The sequence below is a fragment of the Hemiscyllium ocellatum genome, chromosome 2, assembly GCF_020745735.1.
Source record: "Hemiscyllium ocellatum isolate sHemOce1 chromosome 2, sHemOce1.pat.X.cur, whole genome shotgun sequence".
Classification (NCBI taxonomy): domain Eukaryota; kingdom Metazoa; phylum Chordata; class Chondrichthyes; order Orectolobiformes; family Hemiscylliidae; genus Hemiscyllium; species Hemiscyllium ocellatum.
The window spans coordinates 52,039,158-52,063,244 of NC_083402.1; the positions used below are offsets into that span (position 1 = coordinate 52,039,158).

At 39.6% G+C, this 24,087-nt stretch overlaps 1 protein-coding gene across 1 annotated transcript in view; it reads left to right on the forward strand.

The window, feature by feature from the left end:
• The window catches only part of adgrv1 (adhesion G protein-coupled receptor V1), a 566,067-nt gene that overhangs the window by 255,062 nt on the left and 286,918 nt on the right, over window positions 1–24,087 (forward strand). The window contains 5 exon segments of the mRNA XM_060841343.1: window positions 11,750–11,898; window positions 12,503–12,704; window positions 15,648–15,867; window positions 20,169–20,408; window positions 21,232–21,381. Coding sequence (XP_060697326.1) covers window positions 11,750–11,898; window positions 12,503–12,704; window positions 15,648–15,867; window positions 20,169–20,408; window positions 21,232–21,381 — 961 coding nt within the window.

Sequence of the window (24,087 nt, forward strand, 5' to 3'; positions counted from 1 at the left end):
CATACTTACTAAATTGAATCAATGTAAATGATTTTCATCTAAGATATGATTTTTTTTCCATTTCCAGAGCAGTCAAAATGCCATTTCAGGACTCTATTGTATTTGCCTTTCAATTAAGTCAAAAGGATTCAGTTGTTTGTTCTTACAGAAAGCTAAGGGAGCAGGTTGTAGAGTTTTGCTTGGGCACTAACTTTCACAGTTTCCAGTAGATGGATTAATTTGTCTTCAATTTTTGGACTTTGGAAGATTTCATGTTACCTGCTTAAAACGAATGTTCATGCCAAGCAGAAGCTTGATTCTTTGAAAGCAATCATTCAAAAGGCTAAAAAGGCGGAGGTTAGAGATGACAAGCGTGAGGCAGAATTGCACTAAACCAGTTGTTAGACCATGAATGAGAAGTGATTACAGTGACATACAAATTCCACCTTTCAGGAGTGTCTTGTTGCCATTTTAAAGGCAACAGCATTCATGCACAATTAGTTTATTAAGAAAGAAGCTAAAAGAAAACTATAGTTGTATTGTTGGTTGCAGGATATCCACCTTCACCTTCATTCAGGGCATGAATCATGTAAAGACATATTTTGAAAGCTTCGTTCACCTCATTGCATGGAGAAATAGTTATTCACAATGCTTAAGGCTTTTCTTTGAATTCTTACTGTAGTGGGCTGTGTCCATATAGAAGAATACACTTTTTGAAAGGCAGATCCCAGAAAGAGTTGAACTAATTCCGAGTTGAAATTTTTTGTTCTCTCCTAGAATATTTCAATGACATGGCTTTAGTGTTGTTTTTGATCCAACTTCGGTTCCTTCCCTGTCCAGAGACTTCCTCCGCTGGTTTCCTAGCTTAGCTGTTGAACACAGGATCAACCAGTAGTGTTTCCACAGAATTGATTGCATGAATTACTATGGAACCTCTTTCAGTGTAATAATTGATTCTGAGAACTATCACTATTTCAAAATTTAAAGTCCCTCCAGACATTGCGTCCACAACCTTAAGAATATCCAAGCATAAGAAGTCGGAGCTGAAAAAGGAACTCCCTCCCTCAATCCCTCCCTCACTCATTTGCTCAGTCGAATCTGCCCATCCAAATGAACATGCTGACAACAGGCTAAACAGGATCAGGAAATAGTTTTCTTGAGACAAAATCCAGGGATTTAGGGTAGAGAGGTATTGGATAACTGACAGAGTTGCAACCCAATTTGGAAGGAACAGAGTGTGAGTGTCATTGGATGCCTCTGATATGCAGACAGTACCTCCTGACTAAAATGCCTGCCCCCACTTTCTTTCCACCTATTCAGAGAGGGCAACAAAATCCTTTCAGAAACATTCTTTGCATTCTGGCTGCCTGCTTTTACCCAGTGTTTTATATCAGTCAAGACAGAGTATAAACCTGTGAGTTTGAGTAAGGTAATGAATCCTAAGGGTCACTCTCTATTTACAAAATCTAGTATTGTTTTTGCAATTAAGTTGTAATTTCAAACAGGCATGGGCAAGATTCGATATTTTCTAATCAACCTGTTCAGAGATGTGATTACACACTACTGCAAAGGTGGTATACTTGAACCAGACCTCCTGGCTCAGTGGTCAGGGCATTTGGGTAGGATTAAATGAGCTCAATGCTGGAGAGCAAATTGGCTTAGCTAATTAGGAAACTGGTCTAATAATTAACTGCTTTAATACAATCCTGTAAGTGCTGGGGAGTTCACATATCTAAAGCTCATTACTATAAATATGGAAGATTAGAATGCAGTTTGTCATGGAAGAGTGCAAACCTAAGAGATTGCTAGTAGGGAATTTGTTTAGGAGTGGAGGGAGGTGGTCTTTTCTTTTTCTAATGTATTCAGGCTTCAGGAAAGCAGTCAAGTGTTAAAAAGCTGCATGAGGTGCTACAGAGAGGCAGTGGCAGTTCAAATGTCCGAATCCCCTCATCCCAAAACATGTTCAAATTAAATAAAAGGAAACATCGTAGAGAAACAAGTACAGCATTTAAAAGACATCTGGATGGGTATATGAATCGGAAAGGTTTAGAGGGAAGTGGGCCAAATGCTGGCAAATGGGACTAGATTAATTTAGCATATCTGGTCAGCATGGATGAGTTGGACTGAAGGGTCTGTTTCCGTGCTGTACATGTCTATGACTAAACAGGCAAGTTGATTGTTGAGTATTTGCTCATTTGCATTGTCTTTTAAAGCTAAAACATCCATTAGTAATTGTAAGGTTTCACTAGGATTAATAATGTTTGAATTTACAAACAATTAATTAGGACATAATAAAAGGGCAGGGCAGGTAACATGTTGTGACTGCAGGATTTGGGAACTCTTGGATGCTAATGTGTATTCTTAACTCAGAGTTTTGAGCTGGAGGATGAGTTACAGACAATGATATAGCAGGAAGTAGGAAAATGCCCTGGATTTTTTTATTCCAGGAGATGGTCGCAACTGTTTGTATACAATCTTCTCTTTCCATGCTTTATGACTCTGACTATTTGATCAGTGATCAGGGTTAGGTGGGTTGTGAATGACATTGGTATGGCAACTCAGGGGGTGAAGGAGCCTTAACCTTTGCAATTATCTGCCAGTTTTGAAGTAGTTTCCATTTGCTTGGATGAGAGTATAGGCTGAAGGATTGATGAGCAAATTGACCATGGACACCATGGGACAAGAAGCCATTCACATGTGAGTAGCTGAGAAGGGAATGTAGTGGTAGGGAACGGGATTGACCGTGTTCTCTGCAGCAAAGATTGAGAGCCCTCAAGCTGCATGGAATGGGAAGGATCGAGTTGTCATTTAGAAATATCAATCTCCAAGGCAAGACGTGGAAAGAGTTTCTACATAGATAGTAAAGACGTAAGCACCACATCAAATGCAGAAAATACTAAGATGGGGGTAAAAGGCATCAAAGCTGGGAAAATCTAATTCAAGAATCAGACTAGGTAAGATAAGTGAATTAATATGGGAAATTAATATACAGATCTTGACCTTAAAGGATTGAGGGTACAGATCCAAGTACAAGTTAACAGATACAGCTTGAGGTTACAAAAATAATAAAAGGACATAGCTGAAGGTTCTATATTTAGCACAAAACAAAATGAACTGATAAATGTAAAGCAATAAAGGAATCATAATCTAATTGCCATTACAGAGACATGGCTGTAGGAAGAGTTGGATAATGACTTGAATATTGAAGAGTCCATGTCATTCAGGAAGGACAGAATACTTGGAAAGGATGGAGGGTGGGTATTAATTAAACTTGGAATTAGCACAATAAGAGGGATGATCTATATTTGGCAAACAGGATGCAGAGGCAGTTTGGGTAGAAATGAAAACAACAAAAGCCCAAGGTTAGTTGTAGGAGTGAAATGTAGACTCCTAACAGTAACCACACAATAATCTGAAGTATATAGGAAGAAACAATGAGTTTGACAGAAAGATAAATGATAATTGTGTGGATTTTTAAACTTCACAGACTGGAAAATCTAGATGGACCAAGTTAGCCCTACAACGGGAGTTCATAAAATGTTTTTGATATAGTTTCTTTGAATAGCCAACCAAAAAGAAGGCCATACTAGATCTTGATATTGTGTAATAAGTTGAGATTAATTAATGATCTCATAGTGAACATGCCCCTGGATTGCAATTATAACAATTAAAGTTTACATTCAGTTGCGAGAGAAAGAAATGGATCGAAAGCTACTATATTAACCTGAGATAAGGGTAATTATGAAGTCACAAAAGCAGAGCTAGATAAAGTGAATTGGCAAATTAGGTTAAAGGATAGGTCAGTAGATTTGCAATGGGAGGCATTAAAAATTATATTTCTGAATAAACTGTAGATCTTTTCCAATGGGAAATAGAAATCCAAGGGGATGACCCACCTTCTGTGGTTAACCAAAGCAGTTATAGGTAGAATCAAACTTAAAGTAAAAGCATATAATTCTGTGAGGATGGCTGACAGGTCGGAATATTGGATGGAATATAAAAGCTAACAAGATTGTGGGTGGCATGGTGGCACAGTGGTTAGCACTGCTGCCTCACAACGCCAGAGACCCGGGTTCAATTCCCGCCTCAGGCGACTGACATTCTCCCCGTGTCAGCATGGGTTTCCTCTGGGTGCTCCGGTTTCCTCCCACAGACACAAAGATGTGCAGGTCAGGTGAGTTGGTATGGGTGGGTTGCGCTTCGGCGGGGCGGTGTGGACTTGTTGGGCCCACACTGTAATGTAATCTAATCTAAAAAGATTGCGAAGGAGGGGAAAATATCAGACTATGAGAGAATAGGAATATAAAAAGAAAGTAAGTGTTTCAATGGACATTTATAAAGGAAAAGAGTTAACAGAGTGAACATTAGTCCCATAGAGACTGGGGAATTAGTGGAAAGTAAGGAGATGGCAGATGAATTAGACAGGTTTTGTCCATTGATTTTCACCATGCAAGTAACATCACAGAAATAACTGTAAATCAGGATATCTAATGAAGGAAGGAACGCCAGAAATGAACAATCATTGGGGAAGTGGTACTGAAGAGGGAAGGAGCCAGAAAGCAAGGCCAGTTAACTTAACATCTGCCATAGGGAAGAATTTTCAAGCTTTTCTTAAAAAATGTTATAGCAGTAGAATTAAAAAAAAACACAAGGTAATGAGGCAGAGTCAGCATGATTCTCTAAAAGGAAAGATGTGTTTAATTAATTTATTGGAGTTCTTTGAGGAAGTAAGATATGAAGGTGAACAAGTGGATGTAGTTCAGTTGGGATTTCCAGAATGAATGGTGATCCATTTCCTAATGTTTCAAATCAAAGGTTACTGCAGAAAAATAAAGGTCATGGTATGGGGGTAAAATATTGGCGTGGATATGAATCAGTTAGCTAACAGGAAGCAGAGTGGGCATAAATGGGTTTGATGAGATGTAATGAATGATGTGCCACAAGGGTCAGTTTCTATATATGACTTGGACAAAGGCTGATAACATAAAGATAAGTTGGCTAAGTACATTGTAAAGATGACTCCGGATACTCCAAAAGGATACAAGTCATGTAAGTGAGTAGGCAAAGATCTGGAAAATGGAGTATGATATGGGAAGGAGTTCATTTTGTTAAGGACAATAAAAAATAAAACATTTTATTGAAGTGGCGAGAGATTGCAGAACTTTAAGATGCAAAGAGTCTGGGTGTACTAATGCACAAGATTAGTATGCAGGTACAGTAATTAATTAAGAATGCTGATCAAATGTTATTTGTGATTGCCAGAGCAATTGAATACAAAAATTAGGAGGTTAGTCTTTAGTGATACAGAACATTCACAAGACCACACCTGGAATGTTGAGTGTGGAATTAGTTTATAAATGCATTAGAAATAGTTCATAAAAATTATATGGACTACTACCTTATGAAAATCTCTTCCAAGAATAAGTTGAATAGGCTAGATTTGGAGTTTAGGAAAGTAAAATGTCACTTGCTGAGTATGTGTGGAAAGCATGTTTCTTCTTGTGGGAGAATCTAAAACTAGGGTTCACTGTATAAAGATATGGATCATCAATTTAATACACAGTTGAGGAGACTTTTTTTTCCTGAGGATCAGGAGTGTTGACAATTCTTCCTGAAAAGGTGGAAGAAGCAAAAGCAAACATAGACTGCTAGGAATAGATAGAAGGTGAGTGATCAGATCAGCCATGATCTTGTTGAATACAGAATAGGTTTGAAAAGCTGAGTGGCCAACTTCTGCTCCTAAATCAGATACTCATGAGGAAGCATTTAATTACTGATGAATTGAACAGTTAAGAATATCAATATGCTCAAGTACTAATGGGCAATTTTAAATTGCGAAATGCTTCAAAGGTGGGTGGAAAGGAGGTGAGCAGTGTAGCTGACATATGTCCCATCCTCCTAAAAACATGCCTGGATGTGGGAGATTAAATGGGGCTGTGTGAACCTGGATTACACCTCTTCCCAACCTACCTCTTGCAAAAATGCCATCCCGTATTCCCAATTCCTCCGCCTCTGCCATATCTGCTCCCAGGAGGACCAGTTCCACCACAGAACACACCAGATGGCCTCCTTCTTTAGAAACCACAATTTCCCTTCCCACGTGGTTAAAGATGCCCTCCAACGCATCTCCTCCACATCCTGCACCTCTGCCCTCAGACCCCACCCCTCCACCTGTAACAAGGATAGAACATCCCTGGTGCTCACCTTCCACCCTACCAACCTTCGCATAAACCAAATCATCTGCCGACATTTCCGCCACCTTCAAAAAGACCCCACCACCAGGGATATATTTCCCTCCCCAATCCTTTCTGCCTTCCGCAAAGACCGTTCCCTCCATGACTACCTGGTCAGGTCCACGCCCCCCCTACAACCCACTCTCCCATCCTGGCACCTTCCCCTGCCACCACAGGAACTGTAAAACCTGCACCCACACCTCCTCCCTCACCTCTATCCAAGGCCTAAAGGAGCCTTCCACATCCATCAAAGTTTTACCTGCACATCCACTAATATCATTTATTGTATCCGTTGCTCCCGATGTGGTCTCCTCTAAATTGGGGAGACTGGACGCCTCCTAGCAGAGCGCTTTAGGGAACATCTCCGGGATACCTGCACCAATCAACCACACCACCCCGTGGCCCAACATTTCAACTCCCCCTCCCACTCTGCCGAGGACATGGAGGTCCTGGGCCTCCTTCACCACTGCTCCCTCACCACCAGACGCCTGGAGGAAGAACGCCTCATCTTCCACCTTGGAACACTTCAACCCCAGGGCATCACTGTGGACTTCAACAGTTTCCTCATTTCCCCTTCCCCCACCTCACCCTAGTTCCAAACTTCCAGCTCAGCACTGTCCCCATGACTTGTCCGGACTTGTCCTACCTGCCTATCTCCTTTTCCACCTATCCACTCCACCCTCTCCTACCTGACCTATCACCTTCATCCACTCCCCCACTCACCCTATTGTACTCTATGCTGCTTTCTCCCCACCCCCACCCTCCTCTAGCTTATCTCTCCACGCTTCAGGCTCTCTGCCTTTATTCCTGATGAAGGGCTTTTGCTGCTCCTTGGATGCTGCCTGAACTGCTGTGCTCTTCCAGCACCACTAATCCAGAATGTGGGAGATTAAATACGGTCCCCTGAGGGACCAAACATCTGTCTATTTTAGCCTTAAATACATTCAAAGACGAAGTATATATAACCCTCTGAAGAGAATTTCAATGACTCAATGGTTTGAGTGAAGCACTTTCTGTTAATCACAGTCCTAAAAGATCAGCTCTCACTCCTGAAACTGTGCCCCAGTAGTTTTTATGATCTGTGGAAGGTTTCAGAGTTAGAATCCGTGAGAATGTTTATTTTTCCTTGTGGTTAATTGCTTCACAATTACAAAATGTTTGATAATGTGGCTTCAGTCTGTGCAGTTAAGGGCATATTTTATGATTGTAGTGGGAATCTACGATCTGTTGATTGAGGAATTGCACATAGTCTTCATCTCCATTTTGTCATTGTCTACAGGCTGTTATAATACAGTACCAGCACAAAAATTTGATTGCAGAAAATAAATGCATTCACCCTTTCTCTGACAAAGTCGTGACTGAAGGAATTATTTGTTACCTTTTAATGTGTTATTCTAGTAATTATTTTTCTCTGTCAAGTGAGTCATTTTAACTTCAGTCGTAAGAATACAAGTTTATTTGGGATGTTTTGTCAATCAGTCTCAAGCTGAATGTTTTATGGTATGCAATTGTAATTGACCTGAGGATTATGTTAATGAATGAGCATTGTACATAGGTGCAGCAAAGCAAACGTTGGCTACACATTTGTCAATGCATGCTGAATTTGTCTAAGTTCATATAAAATTTTCCCTCATTTTGCAAAAGAATGTTGAGTTATACAGTAATTCTCTGTCTTTAAGTTTGTGACTTCCAGGCACTTTTTATTCATGGAAACACTAGAACACTCAGAAGCATTCTCTGTTTTTCCATGATGTATGGCTGGAATGAGTTCATAATCACTAATCAGAAAGATTTCAATCACTGCCTTTCACCACACCCCTCCCCCCAAAATAAAATCTGCTACCTTTTAGACTTCAAAATACCAGGTTTTGTAAAAGTAGAGTTGGGACCGACCTTTATACCTTATAATGAAAATTTCTGTACAGAGATACCAACAGGCAAATCTTAACCACAATTTCAGTCTGCTTCTATTTGTAGGGACTCAAATTAATCCTGAAATAATGTCCACCACCTGAATATAATTAAATACTTAGCTTACACCATCATCCTCACTTAATGTGTATGTCTTAATGCAGGTTAAATATTTTGGACAATTTCAGATCTCAGATCCTACCATCCACTCACTCTCGGGGGGGAGTTCAGAAGGTTCTGCTGGTTGGTGAAGCTCACCAGTAACAGTACAGACCAGTTAAAGTTAACTCTTTTATTTCTCGAATACAAAACTTTTATAGTTGCATCCTGTCTTGCTAATATTTGTTGGTGAAGCCAAGCAATTGTGATATACGACCAACAAAAAACTCATCAAATATTGATTAAAGCAGTGGATTGCACTCTCAAAGTCACTATTTATATACTATGTGGTACATGATTAGACGTCACCATTGATCATTTTTTGTCATTAGATTTTTATGTATTTATTACACTGCTAAGAATAATAGACATCTAGAAAAGTAAATTTCTTATTTCAAGATATATTTCTGATTCAGCTAACAAACCTTTCTTATCTAATACACTGAGGTTCATATTGATGTTTGCATTATAATGATTCATGTGTACATTTTTTTTAGCAGTAATCCCTGAACAGCATTTAAAAGCTGGATTTTATACTTTTTCCTTCCTGGCAGCATGAAATTAGGCAACTTTGTGAGGAAGCCTGCTCCAAATTTAACCCCGTGATTTAACAGGCCCACCCCAAACTGCCCTATCAATCTTCACAGTGCCCAGCAGTGGGAGCTCCTTTAGCTGAATATCCACGCTGCATTCCTCTTCAGGACTGCAAACAGGCTCGGCAGTACCCACCACTTCCAGTATTGCTGCTGTAATAGAAGAGCATCTGGTCAACTGCACTACTTCTCTGAAGGGACAGAACTCCTCCCTGAAACCAATTAATACTCTAAGGCTGTTTAATGATTGTAGGGCAAGCCCAAAGCTGTTCTTTCACTCCTTTGTCCAAGAATGCACCACGATCTCTTCCCTGAAGAGTGCCATTTATATAGCTTATTACCACATAGCATCGACAAAAGACCATAACATCTACAAATATATCAACTGATCTCAGCTGAGCATGTCATTGTTGATCAGTTTCATAGAATCCCTACAGTGTGGAAACAGGCCTGTAAGCCCAATAAGTCCACAATGACTCTGGAAGAGGAATCCACCCAGATTCATTCCTCCTACCCTATATTTCCCAATGACTAATGCACCTAACCTACACATCCCTGAACACTTTGGCTATTTAACATGGCCAATTCACCTAAACTGCACATCTTTGGACTGTGGGAGGAAACTGGAGCACTTGGAGGAAACCCACACAGACGTGGGGAGAATGTGCAAACACCACACAGACAGTCACTTGAGGCTGGAATCAAATTTGAGTCCATGGTGCTGTGAGACAGCCGTGCTAACCACTGAACCACCATGTCGCCCACACATAGTCCAAATAACCTATCAGTTGAGTGTAGTTCTAGCATCCTGAAAACAATATCTGAATGATAAAACCATGCGCATTTGGCTAGTTTAGTTTCAGACTCCTTTTGAAATGTGGTCGTCCACCCATTCCCCCAAAAAATCAGAACTTTAAATTAAACAAAATGCTGTAAATTCAGGATGCAATATTGCATTTTTAAAAAACTTTTAATTAAAAGCCCAATTCAGAAGACTCAAAACTACAAAATATTGGGGAAGACTTTAATTCTACTTGCCTGTCCAAAACCAGGCAAGTTATAATTGCCAAGTCGCTTCCCTGTTTCAAACTGGACATAAACAGTGTGCTTCTAATTTTTGATTTTGGGGTTTTTGTTACGCTTAGAGTCATGGAGATGTACAGCACAGAAAAAGGCCCTTCAGCTCATCAGTCACCGAAATCATCTAAGTCAATTTTCCAGGACTTGGCCCATGGCCTTATTTAGATGAAGAACTTTTACCTGAAAGGTCAATTTTCCTGCTCCTCGGATGCTGCCTGTCCTGCTGTGCTTTTCCAGCACCACACCCTCGACTCTAATCTCCAGCATCTGCAGTACCCACCTCCACCATGGCCTTATTTGCCTTGGCATTGCAAGTGTAAACCTAGACACTTCTTAAAAACTGTGACTTTCTGCTACTACCACTCTTAGAGGTATTGATTCCAGATTCTCACTATCCTCTAGGTGAAAAGGTTTTTTCTTCCTACATCCTCTAAATCATCTGCCCCTTACCTTAAATCTATGCTCCTTGGTTATTGATCCCTCTCTCAAGGGAAAAAGTTCTTCCTGTCCACCTTACCTATATCCCTCATCATTTTATACATCTCAATCATGACCCTCTCAATCTCCTCTGCTCTAAAGAAAACAACCCCAGTCTGTCCAACATCTCTTTATAACTCAAACTCCAGAAACCCCAGCAACATTCTGGTAAATCTCCTCTGCACCATCTCCAATGCTGCAATTCCCTTTGCTGTCAAAGCAGGCTTAATTAACTGGTAGCATCTGTGCATTTTAAGCTGATTTATTAAAAGGAAAAGATTGCATAAACTTGGCATCTCTCTTAATGTCAGGATGCCCCAAAGCATTTTACAGACAATGAAGTATTTTTGAAGTCTGGTCACTTTTGTAATGGAAGAAACATAACAAGCAATTTGTATGCAGCAAGCTTTCTCGAACAACAATGTGAAATGCTCCCAGATAAACTACTGATGAAAATGTTCTAAAATGGCTAAAAATAAATGGTGGAACTGAAAAAAAAACTTGAAAAAAAATTTAAATGTTTTAAAAATGCAAACATTGCTTCTGTTAGTTTTTAGTTCTAGTTCTTCCTTACTTTCCAATTTCCTTCTGTACTACCTTTTAATACTTCGTTTCTATTTTTACAGTCAAATTGAACATACAGCCTATCTATCTGAACCTTCTTCATGTCACAAATGTTAAAATACATTACTTGTTACATTTCTTCCCACTGGCACGCACCTTCCAAATGGCCTTTAGCTCAAAGCTAGCTCTGAAGTCTATTTTTACAGCTAATTCAGTTCCTCAGTTTTAAGCATGACATATAAGAATTAATCACACCAGAAAAAGAGCTGTCACTGTTTAAGCCTTAAGATTACTAGTCCAGCTGCATCATACTACACAGAAGGAAGCCATTCAACCCACAGTGATTGAACAAGCTCTTTGAAAGAGCACTCCAACTACCCTTGCTCTGCTGCTATCTCCTCATCGAACGACAATTTCACTTTATCAGTTATATACAGAGGAACCTCGATTATCCGACATTTGATTATCCAAATTTCAGATTATGCAGACAAGATTGCAAGGTCCCGATGCTTGGCTAAATTGTGTTATTCAGCATTCAATTATTCAAACATTCGATTATCCAAACAAAATACTCCCTGCAAGTGTCATTCGGATAATCGGGGTTCCTCTTCTCTTGAAAGTTACTATTCTGTTTTCAGATACTGTATTTGTGATCATCATAACTCACTCAGGACTAAGAGAAAATGATCTGTTTTTGTGCTTTCATCTGGCTTATAATAAATTGCAATTGATTACCCTTCTATGTTTCACCAGTTTTCATGATTTCACTGTTGGAGATCATGGCCTAAAGCCAGATCAACCTCCTGCATTGGGTAACATCACATCCATTAGGATAGTAATACAAGCAAATGATAATGCAGAAGGTATTATAGAGATCGAGCCACAATTCATTCATATAGAAGGTAAGCATCCCCTCCCCTCAATCCCTCAATGATGTATGAATGACAGTGAATGTGTATAAGCTCAGATTCTGCAAATTTCCAACAAAGCTATGTTGATGGAGATTTTAACTCCAAGAATTGGGGATACAATTTTACCACAAGCCACCTTAAATAGGGGCCACTATGTTTTATGTTATAAAATGTGCAATAAATTTTGAGGTGGAGAATTAATAGTGATTTAATCAGTTGAAGCTGATTTATAAAGCACTGTTGACAATAAAAATATATAGTAAAATACAATGTAATTAATTTTTCATTATAATCTCTGTACATATTTGATTCTGTATTGGACACTCAAAACATAGAGAAGTATTTAATTTATTAAGTGAGTTATATTATCTAACATGGAGAATATGAATGTAACAGAAAAAAGGGAAAAACAGTTTTTGAATTTAATGACAACGTACAATTGGATTATATTGTTAATTCCATCTTACTGCATGAGCACACCTATATCGCAAATCTTTGTGGTAGTAGTGAAAATTAGATAAAGTGACTACATAGCATTTAATTATCTGACCAAAATTAGGATTAACCATTATCAATCCTGTATTTGATTGTGCAGTTGAGGAGGACGTTGGGATACTTGGAATTCCTTTGATAAGAAAGTTGGGGACACATGGATTTGTCACAGCAGAGTTTGCTTCTCGAGCTATCACAGCAACTCCCAATGGAGTTGATTATAGTCTACCTAATGGTACAGTCACATTCTACCATGGACAAAAGCAGGCCTTTATCAATGTAACCATTATTGATGACATAGAAAGGTAAGAAAAATACTTGCTTAAGTATCAAAAGGTTAGTGTTTGAAACTGGCCATTAGACTAACTAACTGTTAAACTGACTCCTCTGAAATGTCCATCAAATTCATATAGAAGATTGTGCCAAACAGTAAGACCATAACATTGAAATAATATTGCAGAGAAAACATACGAATAATACTGCTCTGTGTGTACCCTATTCTCGCTTTAGGCAGAAAATACCATGGCAGATATGTTATCGTAGCATGGCAGTTCAGGCAGCATCCAAGGAGCAGTAAAATCGATGTTTCGGGCAAAAGCCCTTCATCAGGAATAAAAAAGCTTTTTTATTCCTGATGAAGGGCTTTTGCCTGAAACATCGATTTTACTGCTCCTCAGATGCTGCCTGAACTGCTGTGCTCTTCCAGCACCACTAATCCAGAATCTGGTTTCCAGCATCTGCAGTCATTGTTTTTACCTATGTTACCATAGCATTACTATTCAAGAAAACAAGTTAGATTTTACACCCTTCCAGGAATGAAATGGTAGCTGGCAGCTCTTAAGGTGATGGCATTCTCTCAGTGCTGCACAGAAATGTCAACCTAGATTTATATGTTTTAATTCTAGAAACATAATTTCTGACCTAGAATCAAGAGTAAACACTGATCTAATTGGCACTTAAATGGAAGGAGTATTTTACAAACATTCCTTCAAGATTAAGTGGTCCAAAGCATCATGATTGCCTGCTATTTTATACTTAATGCTGATAAAATGCTATTGGAAACTGCCTAGACCACTCGGTAACATGAGCAAATTAAAATTAAAGATGGTCAATAAATCTAAACCTTGTAAATTCTGGTTCTTTTTAAAGCTAATGGGACAGCAATTCATTTTTTTCTCAGATTTCCTAATAGATACATAAACTCTTAAAGTATAGGAGTTGGGAGGTCATGTTGCAGCTGTACAGGACACTGGTTAGGCCACTTTTGGAACTGCGTTCACTTCTGGTCTCTCTCCTACATGAAGCTTGATGGAAAAATTGAAAGGATGCAGAAGAAATTTAACACTGTTGCCAGGGTTGGAGGATTTGAGCGATAAATGGAAGAAGTATTTTACAAACAATCCTTCAAAATTAAGTGGTCCAAAGCATCATGATTACAGCATGGAAACAGGTGCTTCGGTCCAACTCGTCCATGATGACCAGATATCCCAAATTAATCTAGTCCCATTTGCGAGCACTTGGCCCTGTAAACATTTCCTATTCATATACCCATCTAGATGCCTTTTCAATGTCGTAATTGTGCCAGCATCCACCACTTCCTCTGGCAGCTCATTCCATACGTGCATCACCCTCTGTATGAAACATCTGTCTCTTAGATCCCTTTTTAAATCCTTCGCCACTCACCTTAAACCTATGCCCTCTAGTTTTGCACTTGTCCACCCCCTTGGCTATTCACCTTAGCCATGCCCCTCATGATTTTATAAACTTCTGTAACGTCACTCCCCAGGTTCCCAGACTACAGGGAAAACAGCCATAGTCTATTCAACCTCTCCCTATCACTGAAATCCTCCAATCCTGGCAACAGCGTTGTAAATTTCTTCTGCATCCTTTCAAGTTTTCCAACACGCTTCATGTAGGAGAGAGACCAGAAGTGAATGCAATATTCCACTAGTGGCCGAACCAGTGTCCTGTACAGCTGCAACATGACCTCCCAACTCCTATTCTCAATGCTGTGACCAATAAAAGCAAGTACACCAAATGCCTCCTTCACTATCATGTCTAACTGGGACTTCACTGTTAAGAAGCTCTGAACCTGTAGTCCAAGGTCCAAGTTCAGCAATGTTCCACAGGACCTTACCATTAAGTGCATTAGTCCTGTCCTGATTTGCCTTTCCAAAATGCAGCACCTCATATTTATCTAAACTAAACTCCATCTGCCACTCCTCTGTACATTGGTCCATCTGATCAAGATTCTGTTGTACTCTGAGGTAACCCTCTTCACTGTCCATTCCACCTCAACTTTTGGTGTCATCTGCAAACTTACTAACTATACCTCCTCTATTCATATCCAAATCATTTACATAAATGACAAAAAGAAGTGGACCCAGCATCAATCCTTGTGCCACACCATTGGTCACAGGCCTCCAGTCTGAGAAGTAGCCCTCCATCACTAGTCTCTGTCTTCTACCTTCCTGCCAGTTCTATATACAAATGGCTAGTTCTCCATGTATTCCATGAGTTGTAACCTTGCTAACCAGTCTACCATGAGGAACCTTGTTGAATGCCTTACTGAAGTTCATATGGATCACGTCCACTGCTCTACCTCCATCAGTCTTCTTTGTTGTTTTGTCAAAAAACTCAATCAAGTTAGTGAGACATGATTTCCCAGGCACAACGTCATATTGACTATCCCTAATCATTCCTTTACTTTCCAAAGTCATGTAAATCCTGTCCCTCAGGATTCCCTCCAACAACTTGCTCAGCACCGATGCCAGTCTCACTGGTCTATAGTTGCCTGGCTTTTCTTTACAACCTTTCTTAAATAGTGGCACTACATTAGCCAACCTCCAATTTTCCGGCACCTCAACTGTGACGATTGATGGTACAAATCTCCCAGCAAGGGTTTGAGAAATCACTTCCCTAGTTTCCCAAAGTATCCTAGAGTACACCTGATAAGGTCCCAGGAATTTATCTACCTTTATGTGTTTTAAGACATCCAGCACCACCACCTCTGAAATATGGACATTTTTCAAGATGTCACTATTTATTTCCCCAAGTTTTCTATCTTCCATATCCTTCTCCACAGTAAATACTGACACAAAATACTCATTTAGTATCTCACCCCATCTCCTGCATTCCACATATAGATGACCTTGCTGATCTTTTCTGTTGGTTCATCTTTATGTTCATTGACAACATTTCTTGTACAGTTTGAAACTTGATCAAACGTTGAAATTATTTGCCTGCAGTGAGCTTGAAGAGGAATTTGAGATTCAATTGATTGCAGTAACAGGAGGTGCAGTGCTTGGAACACAACTCACCACAAGAGTAACCATTCGTAAAAGTGACTCAATTGGTGGGACCATTCGATTCCTCAACCTAACCCATCTGGTCATCCCTAATCCCAATGTAACAGAAACATTAACACTGCTGCTGGAAAGGACTGGAGGATTTTCCGGGGATGTGCAAGTAGGTTTGAGCTTATCCCAGTCTAACAGTTTGGATATTCTTGATGAATGATTAATTACTGTGTTTCATTTCATTCATGAATCTTAGCCATGACACCCTTTGATTGACTTGTCATGTTCCCATGGCAACCAGTGATGGACAATAAACATGACTTTGCTAGTGTCACCATTTCCTCGGAATATCTGCAGTAAAATCCTTGATTTCTGACATGCAGTAGGATTCGATGATGTCACTCCAGAAATGCTAGTTATGAGGGAGGTGCAAGATGAGAAATGGAGTTTTCTGATCCCTGACATGGCAGTGGTGAGAAAATTGGGAAAATATGACAAGAATGAAAAAAATATGATTCTCAAAAGAGAAATGTCCTTTACTTTCATTCAAGTCTTAAGTAAAGACATCAGAATCTTGCCATTGAAGGGTGGCTATCTTACCTCCATCAATGTGCTGCTCATTAAACCTTTACTCGTGTTAGTTATGCACCACTTCCTATTCTCCTCTCCACCACAGAGAAATTAATTCTCAACATGAAAATCAGAGTGAAAAATTACTAGCTGCAGCTTGCCAAATGATTGTCTTGACCTTCATGTAATTACTTCTTAAGAACAATGTACCTGCATTTTCAATTATGGGACATGGCCAGCATTTGTTGTCCGTCCCTGGTGGCGATGAGCTGCCTGTTGAACCACTGTTTAGTATATTTACTACCATAGTGCTTTTAAGGAAAGAGTTCCAGGATTTTAACTATAACCCTCCACAGCTCCCAGGCCATTTTTGACACCATGTGAACCCTTTAATACTTGACTATAAAGCTCAGAAACTCCTACAATTTGCATACTTTTCCCATGTAGCTTTGTGCATGGGCAAAAACACAATTCGTGTGTCTACATGGGATATTTTTGCCCTTACGTAAGATGCATGTACATCTTATGGCTGTTAGCTTGCTTTCTTCTTCCTCACTTTACCTCTTACTTGGAGATATTTCTCTTAATTTACCTACTTCCCGTCGCTTTCTTAACAAACACTCAATGACTTACAGGTCACCAGCCTTCGTATGGCTTACATTGCATTCTTAATGCACAAGATCTTTCAAGGTCAGTTACAGTCTCTGTGGATTATGCTCTGTTTAGTGTAGAGGGAGAGACGGGCACTTATGACAATGGGGAACACTGAACATCTATTTATTAGTCAGGTGGAGGATTGCAAAGTCCTCAACATGGCACCATACTCTGTTGATGTCCAATGTACAGCATGTGCTAGTGGTTTATGCAGCATACAAATGTCATTTGGTTGAAACATATTCAGTGTGTATAAGTTAAAGGGAGCAGTTGGTCAGGGGGATGCTGTTAATGAAGGAACTGGTCCTACTTCACTCAAAAGAGTTTGTCACAGTCAGTCAGGCACCTAGTCCCACTAGAGTTTGGGTTGGACCATGGTGAGTCCTATAAATCATGTGCAAACAATCTGGGGATTACAAGTGGATCAATTGGGTTACTAATGAGACATCAGTCTGGGGGCTGGGTCAGTATTTCCCACAGCGAGAAAAAAGAAGAGATTTGATTGTAATGGAAGTGGATGATAGAGCAATTATTGATCATGCTTGAGCAGGCGAGATGGTGAAGTGTCATCATTGAGTCAGTAGGAAGTGCAGAAGGCAGGAAAGGTTAAAGACTGCGAGTTGGATAAGATCTGCTGACTGGACATGAAGAATGTAGTTGTCATCCCTGAGCCTTGTTGATCCGTTAATACAGTGACGGAGTTAGAGTGCTGGCCCTCTGTGTGTGCGGTAGCAAAGAGCAAGTGATGGCACTTCGGTTGTGCTGCACCAAAGGCCATTGACATTCTTTCTGCATTGTTGGCCGTTCCTTTTCACTCCTTTTCACTCAGGGCACCGAACTGACCAGGCTGCTATCTGTCCAGACTGGCTGGGTCTAATGCTCGGCAAAAGTGAGGGCTGCAGATGCTGGAAATCAGAGCCGAGATTAGAGTGGTGCTGGAAAAGCACAGCAGGTCAGGCATCATCCGAGGAGCATGAAAATTGACAATTCGAGCAAAAGCCCTTCATCAGGAATGAGGCTGGAAGCCTCCGGGGTGGAGAGATAAATAGGAGGGGGTGGGGCTGGGGAGAAGGTAGCTGAGAGTACAATAGGTGGATGAAGGTGATAGGTCGGAGAGGAGGGTGGATGAAGGGCTTTTGCCGGAAATGTCGATTTTCCTGCTCCTTGAATGCTGCCTGACCTGCTGTGCTTTTCCAACACCACTCTAATCTGGGTCTAATGATATGCGCTTCTTTGATGGTTTGCAGAGCAATGTAATGCCATACACTCCACACCATTGACTAGTTCCTCCAGGTTCCTGTCAGTGAAGCAGAGGCAGTTTGCTTTTCTTCTGGGCCATATGTTCAGTGATAAAGGTGAGCACTGCAGTTTGTGGGCCAGTTCCTGGCTTGTAGCGTCTGGAGTGGTGTACAGCTGGTGTTAAATATGATACCCGAGACATGTACATCAGAAGGTGAAACCAGTTCTGAGTACATCAACCTCACTGGCCTCATAACTCCCTGAGAATGGGCCCCAAGAGCTTGCTTGTATCATTGAGGAGAATAGTAGAAGACTACAAGACAAGCTTCACACTGGGACACTGCAGTCAGACACCACGAAGCGCATTAGCCAATGCACTTCAACACCAGGTGTTACTTTGTTTTTAAGGGATTTGAGGGGAGAGGGGAAGCAGCTGGGAGGCAAGGACTCCCTGACAGCTGGGCTTCACAGTAAAATTTCCACAAGTGAAAATAAGTCTGGCATCACAACTGGCATCGTGATTCTCATACCAGCTTTCAACAAAACATTGAGAATACAGAAATTTCAATGTATAGAAGACTCCAGTTGGTAGCATGGCAGATAATACAATGTTTGCTGCACCTTAAACAATTAATTATGAAACCAATCTACAATCTTTACTCTGTACAGTGTCTTGATTTAACAGCATTTCTGGTCATCTCACAATAGTAGGTAACAGAACCATGGCAAAATTTCATAGGGTATGCACTTGTTTGATACCAAACTTTTCACTATTTTTGTAAACTATAGACATTGAGAGATGTGATTCAGGTCTTAGAATTCAACTCCCTAATTGTATTAAGAGTTGAATTGGGTTATAGAGTTAGGATGACTGGGTAATACAAGTAATCAGAAATATCTCTTGTTACTGACCTCTGAAACAGGTGTCCAAAGTGTGCAGTGATTGTGCATACCCTTAATTTTCCAGTATGATGTTGGATAAGTTCCTGAGATCTTCAGCTTATTGGGATTTCAGCATTGTAGCAGAAACTCTGACAATAACAGTAAATGTTACCAAAACTTCAGCTGGTCAAAGATACAGATGCATTGGAGAGAAACTGGGGCATTGTGGATGGTAAGAATAGTGGGAACATTTAGATGATGTTGATTTATGAGAGAGAGATATCGTTGCTCAAGATGACAAATGACTAGTTGGAAACTCAATATTGAAGAAACAAGAGGTCACTAGGTCAGAGGCCTGTTGTGTAGACAATCGTTATTCTCCTTAAGATGTACTTTAATAGAGGTTTTTAAGATAATTTAAAGAGTTGATTGGATATAAAATTGTTCCCTTTGCTGGGGAAGTCCAGAACAAGATTGGAATGTAAAGCCAATCCAAAGTTGTTTTATTGTGCATTTCTTCACAAATTACAATAAAAATCTCGAACTTCCTCAATCAAAAAAATGTTGGAGTGTTAGACCAATGGTGCACACAAAATGGAGATGGCTAGATTTTTGTTAATGGTTTATTTGAGTGATGATGTTGAGTGAAGTTAATGGCAGAGAATTCAAATGAAATGGAGGAGTATAAACATAGTTTAAAACCATCATGGGAGATAAGGCATCTTTTGTGCAGTAAAAAAGAGACTTAATCTACAATGTTTTTAATAAGTTAGTTGTTTATTTCTGCACATAAATCCAAAATGAATTAGCCTAATCAAATGAAACAGTATGAAACAGTAGTCATTTATTACTTTGTGACTGGTGAGAGGTTTCATTCTTTCTTGGAAATTTGACATTATGCATGTTGCTTTTGATCATTACATCAAAGTAATAGTATAAAAAGTATATAAAAGATTCAGAGCTATGCTTCCAACAGATGAGGTCCACCTTCCTGCCACCTGTTCGTCTGAATGATAAATGCAAGCGGTCAGAATGTCAAATCATATTCCTGCTAAACTACCCTCCTCCTGAAGTAATGGATATTTCTGTGATGCTAGGAACTCACCATCTCATTTCTTTTCTTAGATAATTTGGAACATTCTGGGTCCAAACTCAGAAGCAATCTTGCCATCATCCAACCCAGACATAAGTGACCCCATCAATGGAACATTCTATTTTAGAGATGGCGAGACTGGAAATAGAGTCATTGAATTGAGTGTCTTGCCCCATGAAGAAATTGAAATACAAGAGACCTTCATCATCCAACTTATCCTGGACTTTGGTGAAGCAGAAATTGACCATAAGGCTGGAAAAGTGTTTTTAACGGTATGTGACTGAGATAAATAATGCTGTTTCAATTGTGGTGTGCATCCAAAATCCTATTTAATTAGCTGTTCTTTTAAATGTGCATTGCACTTAATATGATAAAGTCATGTGTTATCTGTGTGCTAACAACCGATAAATCATTCATTGAAATAGAGTTTTTGAATAATGTGGTCCCTTCCATTAAATCCTGGGGGCATATGTTTGTGGCATTGTTCTTTCAATCATATCTTTACTAAAAATGTATTTTCAGAAGCTTCATCCTTTAAAATTATTGTTGTTATCCTGAAACTATAACCCTAAGCAATATATTTTTGGCCACGTTTTATTCCTTCCCCACTGTTCTCCATTTCGGACATCCAAGGTGTATGTATCATCATGGAGAAGAACCAATGAACTGGCAGGTCCTGCTTCCCAGATACAATCATGATGTGATCGTGGCTGAGAGATAACACCCCCTCTAATGCCTTTTCCTCAGTTTCTGTAAGCACAAAACAGGTCTTCAGCACAGCTGGATGTTTGAGCTTCACAAAATTAGGGCTTGAAGCCACAGTCTGTGATACTTTGACAGTGATATTTTTGGTGCTGTCAGAAATGCTGCACCTAATGGGCTGCCACCTTGAAATAGCAAAAGTGAAATGATGAACAGAATTTTGTAATACGCAAACCGTATTTAAATTTGTTTTCATACAGTGTGATGATTTTGCTTTGGACTTGAATGTGAAATATTCCTGCATTTCTGAAACAAGAAAGGCTTTGCAATGACCAAAACTACTTTTCTAGAAGGACTGTCAATATTTTAAATTTCAACAATTATGATCCTTAGGTACAAAAAGTTGGAAATCCCAATGGAATAGTTCAGTTCACTGAGGAGTCATTGGACATGAAAACTTATCTGGAGCCATCTAGTCATGAAGAACTATTAAATATTACATTTTTTATTACAAGAACAAAAGGAAAAATTGGGAATGTGAAGGTAATGTTAACTTGCAGCATTATTTGTATTTTTGATTTATTCGAATACTTTCTCATTACATCTGGAAATTCTTTTGCAATTCTATTTTAAACAATGCCACATGTCAGCAGCTTGATTCAGTGAAAATTGAGGTTCCAGGCGATTGCTGGTCTTAGTTACTTGGACTCACTTCAGCGAAAATACCTGACTGTTTTCTCACTGTTCTGAATGAAGTTTTGAATTAGTCATAGAGTCATGGAGATGTACAGCACGGAAACAGACCCGGTCCAACCCGTCTATGCTGACCAGATATCCCAAGCCAAACTAATCCCACCTGCCAGCACCCTGCCCATATCCCTCCAAACCCTTCCTAATCATATATACATCCAGATGCCTTTTAAATGTTACAATTGTACTAGCCTCCACACTTCATCTGGCAGCTCATTCCATACATATCACTTTATCTGAAAAAGTTACCCATTAGGTCCCTTTTATATCTTTCCCCTCTCATCCTAAACCTATGCCCTCTAGTTCTGGACTCCCACACACTAGGGAAAAGACTGTCTATTTATCCTATCCATGCCCCTCATGATTTTATAAACTTCTATAATATCACCCCTCAGCCTCTGATGCTCCAGGGAAAACAGCCCCAACCTCTTCACCCTCTCCCGACAGCTCAAATCCTCAAATCCTGGCAACATCCTTGTAAATTTTTTCTGAACGCTTTCAAGTTTCACAACATCCTTTCAATAGGATGTGACTGAGATAAATAATGCTGTTTCAATTGTGGTTTGCATCCAAAATCCTATTTAATTGAGAATTGCATGACTATTCCAAAAGTGGCCTAACCAATGTCCTGTACAGCTGCAACATGACCTCACAACTACTGTACTCAATACTCTGACCAATAAAGGAAAGCATACCAAATGCCGTCTTCACTATTCTATCTACCTGTGACTCTACTTTCAAGGAGCAATGAATGTGCACTCTAAGGTCTCTTTGTTTAGCAACACTCCCTAGGTAAATTGCCCATAATGTTAGGTGGATTAGTCAGAGGGAAATGGGTTTGGGTGGGTTACTCTTCGGAGGGTTGGTATGGACTGGATGGGCTGAAGGACCTGTTTCCACACTGTAAGGAATCTAGTCTAATCTACTAAATAACAACTGTTCCAATATAGTAACAACCCATAAACACACCCTTGGCAAAGGCAAATTCAGTAAAATAGATTGTCCTGTTTGGAATTCTAGCAGCAGGAAGAGAACCCCAGCTTTTAGCTGTAACAGAGGGAGGAATAAAAGGTTTCACATCCAGCCTCAAGATTCCAGCAACTGCTGAAAGACGAAAATTGTGGTTCTGTGGAAATTGAGCCCACCCCTTTATACTGCCTCTGTTGCTCCAACGTTTTAAAAACAACAAAGCTAGCTGGGCTAAGAGCAGATAGCTCAGCTCAGTTTCAAGTTTACAACATTTGCTTTCAAAATAAAAAATGAGAGAACAATTCCTTCTTAAAGGCATATCTCATAATGTTAAACAATGGAAATGCAACGACAACAGCGCAGCAACAGCAAATGACAGAGACTGACAATACCCAGAGAAGGGAGATGCTCCAATTGAACAGTCAATAATAACATCTATGAATAGCAAAAAGAAAGCAGCATAATTTAAGAACTATTATGTCATGCATCTGCAGAGACAGAGTGCAGGAAAACCAATTACAAATGCATAAGACAGTTTTGTGCTTGATGAATAAGTTGGCTAACTCAAAATATAAATAACATGATCATTTTTTTGTGTTGTGTGAAAAGGGGAATGTTTATGATGAAGTGCACCATTATACCAATGAGCCTCCTGCTTTGCAGTAGTTCTATGATTTGCTATCATGAAGCATGGACTAGGGGAGTCCATCTTGCGGCCAGCTTTGGTAAAGTCTCAATACAGGGCAGACTGTGTCTTGAGATCTTGTAACAATACTCTCACCAAAACAAAGCAAACCCAGTTTTGAAATTTTCAGGTGACTAGTTTTCACCATTTTCTGTCGGGGTGGGAATGTTCTAGTTTCCACTCTGAAGAAGCTAAATAGTAAATCTAATATGACTTCTCTTGTCAATCATTATTTGATTACTTCTAACTAAATCATATCAATCAGTTTGTGTGTTGTCAAATCATTTTTCAATTTCATAGCCTCCTGAATTGGATGGAGTACTTGAGGACTATGTGGCATTTATAATTACATCTAAACAAAGAAAATAGACTACCATTAAATCCTCAAATATTACATAACCATGAAGTTTATGTCTTCAAATGTTAAATCATTTTATAGTATATATTTCTAATCAGTCTTTTCAAAGATGGTATTACAAAGCTCTGGAGCAGATGGAACTTGAACCAGGGCCTCCTGGCTCAAAGGTAGGGTCACCACCTCTGCAAGTGGAGCCCCTAAGCATTTTATTGTATACTTCCAATGTTTGGTAAACTAAGGAGCAACTGACTAGATTATGTTATCAGGAACAGGATTAGACTTTCCTTCAGTGCAGAGGAGAAGTTTGAAATACCTGACCTAATTTCTGTGTCTACTATTTTTCATGTGCTCTCCATAAGAATGTGGGTTGTGAACTCTCACTCAATAGTGGTGGTGCTAATAGCTCATATAGTTTCAGAACACACACAATTTTCAAAGGCTTGCTGGCTTCAGAATGTGACATGCTTCATATCCGGTCAAAAGGGTT